The sequence below is a fragment of the Nicotiana attenuata genome, chromosome 1 (genome assembly GCF_001879085.1).
Source record: "Nicotiana attenuata strain UT chromosome 1, NIATTr2, whole genome shotgun sequence".
Classification (NCBI taxonomy): Eukaryota; Viridiplantae; Streptophyta; class Magnoliopsida; order Solanales; family Solanaceae; genus Nicotiana; species Nicotiana attenuata.
The window spans coordinates 16,720,826-16,726,160 of NC_031989.1; the positions used below are offsets into that span (position 1 = coordinate 16,720,826).

The following is a 5,335-nucleotide window of genomic DNA, read 5'->3' on the forward strand; positions in this document are numbered from 1 at the left end:
AGTATCACATCTTCACTACTTCGACCAGGTTTCTGAAGTATACGTAATACTAAATCAAAATTCTTGCCAAGACTTCCACTTGATCGGACAAGAGATATTATGTCATAGATAATCTATAAAATAATTACTATTTGGGGAGTTAGAAGGTTTTCTTTGACCACCACTTTTGCAAATACTATTTAAATAGTGTAAATTGTTAATTTAATATGACTTATAATGTTTTTTACATAGTAATAAATATATAAATTAAAATTTTAAAAAATATATATATTTAAATTGGCACTGCAAATTAGTCAACTTAACCCTTTTACTACCGGAATTGTGTCACATACGGTTGAACGAATGGAGTGCTTAAGTACCTGTAAAATGGTCCATAGTCTAACAACATTAAATGAAGAAACACGCGCATGTATCAATCATCACTTGACAAAATAAGTGTTAAACACTTATTTTTAAAGACTAACAGCTATAAACATAAGAAATAGTAGATCATTCGAAAAGGATAAACTCTTGCAATCTTAGGATATCTTTTGAGCATGATTTTTTGCCTAAAGATTCGTTCTTTATGTCTACTAAATGCTAATGAAGAAGAAAGAGAGGAGAGGTTGCATATTAGGTTGGCAAGAATGATGTTGATCACACCATAGCTACCAAATAGCCTATGGACCACATATATATGACATAACTAACCCTTTTCTTTTAGTCCTCAAATTTGGACTCTTTCTACCAAAACTTTTGGCTTTTTGTTTTATTGCCACTTTGCTTAAATATCTCATTGGATGGAAAATTCTTACCTATATTTTGTCTGGCAGAGTAGCTGCCGCTTTGCATGTGTCTGTGTCTCATTCTTGGTCCTTTGCTGAGTGTAACTTAGTACGTGTCACACTCACCAATAAATCGCATGATTAAAAGCCAAATCTAAATATTTAAGTACCATTTTTTAAATATTTCTCAAGTATACAGTAGCTATCATTAGTGGAATCAAATTTTATCCTAGATAGTTAGAGCATCAACTTGACTGTATAGTTGACGAGAAAAATCAGAGCATAACTGCTGTGAATGAAGTACACAGACAGATGGATAGATATGGAGAGAGATAGAATGACATAAAGCAGACAAAATTTTCAATTGTGAAAAGAACAGAAATGGGTGATTAAGAATTTACCTTTGTCCGCGTGGGAGAGAGAGAGAGGGGGTGGTAAAGATGAGTCTAAAGTAAGAGACATGGGGAGGTGGACAATATCAAACAGTTTGAATTATTTGTTGAAAAAAGAGGATCTTTGAGTAAGACAAGCACCAATAATTTTGAAACAAGAGTGAGAAAAAGATGGAGAGAGAGGAAAAGGTAGAAAAAGAGACAAGGAATAAGAAAAAGCAAGAAGAAGAATTGTTGGTAGTAAAGTTGAAACAAGGTGTTTTAGTGGGGAAAAGAGGGGGTAATTGTACTACTCCTTCACCTACATGGAAAATTGGGTTGGCTCAAGCTGATGGTTCTCTACTTCAAGATTTGCCTTTTTCTTCCAATTCTGCTTCACTATCTGTTAGAAAACTTGGTGCCAATCTCTGGGAATTTCAACCCCAAGTTAATAAGATGAGCAAGATTGGCCCTCTTCATCAAAATCACAAAGACAAACGTTCTAAGCTGCCCAGCCAACCATCTGACCCACCTGATAGCCCACCACAGCAGGTCAAGTACTAGGAACTTTTTTTATTTTTTACTCCAAACTGCATATTTTAATTACTAATTAGAGGCGTATTTAAGACGAGTTCTGTGGTTCAACTAAACCTACTGCTTTTAGTTCGAACTATGTTCAAAGGTTAAGCATGTCCTTGGTGCCTCAAGTTCATATCATTCTACCTAATACATAGGTAGAAAGACAGTCTGGTATTCTTAAGGCATATTTAGGAATGAGTTAGCGGAGCCTCGGAGCGAACGGTTAAGTTGTCTCCGCGGTCACAAGTGCTTGAATTAAGCCTACATCACACCCCTGTGGTGCGGCACTTTCCCGAACCCTGTGTGATCGCGGGCTGCTTTGTGCATCGGGCTGCTTTTTTTATGTCTTTACTAGAATAGTTTGTTGCCACATAGAATTGCTTTGCATAAGTCTTGTTTCTCCAACTCAATTTTTTGTGTTGATCTCGAGAATGCTTAGTTCCTAAGGGAACTTTCTACACAAGTGAAAATGAAATTCATCCGACAAAAGTTTCCTAATCCGATAGCTTGATTGAAGAGTCAAGAGGATGTCTATTTGGTTCTTCTCTGCTAAACTATAAAGTGCTTTAAAAACTTTTCTCTAACTTACTTCCGGAGGCTATAACCTGATTATTCATGGTTCTTTTACTTTTATGGCAGCCAACAAGCACCAGTAGTTTAGGGAGGGACATTGCAGCGTCACTTAGACAGCATCATCATCATTTACTTAGGAAGAATGGAGGCGCTCAATCACTTGAATCTCCAGCAAGTTACTGTAGCTCGATGGAGGTAACTTTTCCTTGCATTTCCCCTGCTAGAATCTTTAACCTGAGAGCGTAACTCTAAAATGAATCAGCTCTTTATATCAATTCGAAAGACCACTGCAAAGAATAAATCAGTATAGTTCGCTGCAACTATGTATGCTTGTTTCCTGGTTCAATTGTCCTATTTTAACCCTTCACCCTTTCTCACTTCCACAGGTTAATGTTAAAATCAGTAAGATTCATGGATATACAAATGTTTAAGCAAATTGAACTATGATGCCTTCTTTAAAACATGATGGCTTCCATATGACTTCTGCAAAATATTTGGCTTTTGATTTCAGAAGTGACTAAATATCAGTGTTCATTTTAGAAGATTGATGTGCTTCTGTAAACTGAATTCGACAAATTTTCTGGTGAATATAGTCTGGATATTGTATGTGTAATTTCCGAAATCCAGGTAGTGTTCCCTGGATGTTGCTTGATTCTGTCTATTATGAACCTACTTTTACTAAATGAGTAGTTCCCCGTACGGAAATGAGAAGATTACTGCAAGCATGTGTTACCTTGTTCGCATACTGGAATTCGTCTTGCACGTGCTTTATTCAATTATTTAGCAAATTTCATGGTAACCACTTCCAGTGGTATAATAGTGTTTACATTCCTTCCCCGACAGATGGCTCCTTATAAACCTGTAGAGACTCCGACCAGCTCAAAGGACCTTAAAGGTAGAAGTGGAAAGTCAAGCTACTGCCTTAAAACATCAACAGAGTTACTTAAGATACTTAACAGGATTTGGAGTCTTGAAGAAAAACATGTATCAAACATGTCGTTGGTGAAAGCATTGAGAAAAGAACTCGACCACTCTCAAAGACGTGTTAAGGAACTACAAGAAGAAAAGAAAAGAGACAGAGAAGAAATAGATGACTTGATGATGCTAGTTGCTGAGTACAGAATTGGAAGAAAGAACAACAAGCATAACAGAACCGAAGATGCAGTCAAGACACTGACTGTTGAGTTACACGATGAAAGAAAGTTGAGGAAACACTCAGAAAATCTTCACCGTAAGCTTGCTCGAGAGCTTGCTGAAGTGAAATCTTCATTCTCTAATGCTTTAAAAGAACTTGAAAGAGAACGGGAGGCACGGATTATGCTAGAAGAATTATGTGATGAGTTTGCCACTGGAACTAAGGAGTATGAACAAGAAGTGCGGTTCTTGAAAAGCAAACTGAAAAAGGACCACACATTGACCGAAGAGAAGGATGGATTGATCATCCATATTTGTGAAGCCTGGTTAGATGAGAGGATGCAAATGAAGCAAGCCCAAAGTCGTCATGGTCTTGCAGAAAAGAAAACAACTGTGGACAAGTTGAGGTCCGAAATACAAACCTTTCTTAAAGCTAGACATTCTAGTGATTATACGAATAATGTCCTAAACTTAAAAGGAGCAAAAGAAAGCTGCTTACGCAGGCATTCTTTGGAATCCTTTCACTTGAACTATATTGCAAGTGCACCCAGAATAGAGAATGAAGATGGCAATTCATTTGCTAACACTATCCATGCTTCTGAATCAAATAGAGGCTGGCATGGAAAGCATGATGACAGCAGCTGCATCAACCAACATGAGAAAAACATAACTGAATCCAATCCACCACAGAAAAAGATTGAAACTCCAGTTTCAAAAGACCCTGATGTGACTAGCTCAAGAATCCAACCTGAAGAGAAACTCTTTGAGTCAACGGTGGTTAAAGAGATGCCTGTTGAAGGTAATGATTCATGTGTGCTTGAGAAAAGTGTCACAAAACAAAGAAAATCCCAGAAAACAAAGAATAACCGGATGAAAACTGGAAGTTCATTGCTGAACAACTTGCTTAGGGATCATTCATTGCCTTCAGAAGCTAAGACACTTGAAAATAACGATAAGCATATGGAACATTCTTTTGATCCAACGACGTTTACTGGCCCTACAAGTCCAGTGCAGAAGTGGACATCAAAATTAACAGCTCCGGATCTTGAGGTGGTTGAATCTTCTTCAAAATTACCGCTAGGTGTAAAAGAGAATACACTGAAGGCAAAGCTGCTAGAAGCCAGGCTGGAAAGACAGCAGTTGCGGCCAAGAGCTACAAAAGCTTTGTCTGAGGTTTCTTGAACAGTAAAAGGGCCAGGTATGAACCATAAGATGGAATATGTCAAAAAGTGTTAATATCTTGTGAGGTGTTAGTTGCTAATGCTGGTTTTGTAAGTCGAAAGTTTTGGTTCAGATGGTGCTTCAATTTCTTTGTAGTCGGCGAATACCAATCTGTAAATGAGAAATATATGCTGTTGTAAACATGGTTTAGTTATCAACTTTTTTTGTAGTTTCTCAACTGTATCTGTATATGAGAGATGTGTACTGGTTATTCACACAGTTTCTCATTTCAAGTGGAAATTTAGGCATCTAATCTGTGTTGTGAGCTTGATAGATCACTTGCCAGATTTTTGAGGAATGTTAAGTCAGATAAACAACTAAAAATTTCTCAGGCTCAGTATAATTTTAGTCAAACTTAAGCCTTAAACAATGTAAATATTAGAAAGTTGCAATTAAATACTTATAGTAATAGTTTTTTAGTCATGACAAAGGTTAAACTTACTCTTTGCTGCTATTAAACCACATTCGTCCAATGGAGGACATAATCCTCGAGTGTAGTTGTTCCTTTTAGCTCGGTCTATAAATGTGTATACATGAATTGGAAAAAAAAAACATCTAATATATTGAAGACGACAACAGAACAACTAAGCCTCGATCTCAAACATCGGGGTGACAAACATCAGGCTGACCAGGGGTATCCTAACAAACATCGGGCTGACCAGGGGAAGAGTTATCATTATTCAGGGTGACAAA

General features: G+C 37.2%; 1 protein-coding gene across 1 annotated transcript; it reads left to right on the top strand.

Annotated features, from left to right (window-relative positions):
• Window positions 974–4,875, top strand: LOC109207744 (uncharacterized protein At5g41620-like). Its single transcript, XM_019370756.1, has 3 exons — window positions 974–1,687; window positions 2,354–2,482; window positions 3,131–4,875. The coding sequence occupies exons 1-3, from the start codon at window positions 1,328–1,330 to the stop codon at window positions 4,601–4,603; spliced, it is 1,962 nt and encodes a 653-aa protein (XP_019226301.1). The 5' UTR covers window positions 974–1,327; the 3' UTR covers window positions 4,604–4,875.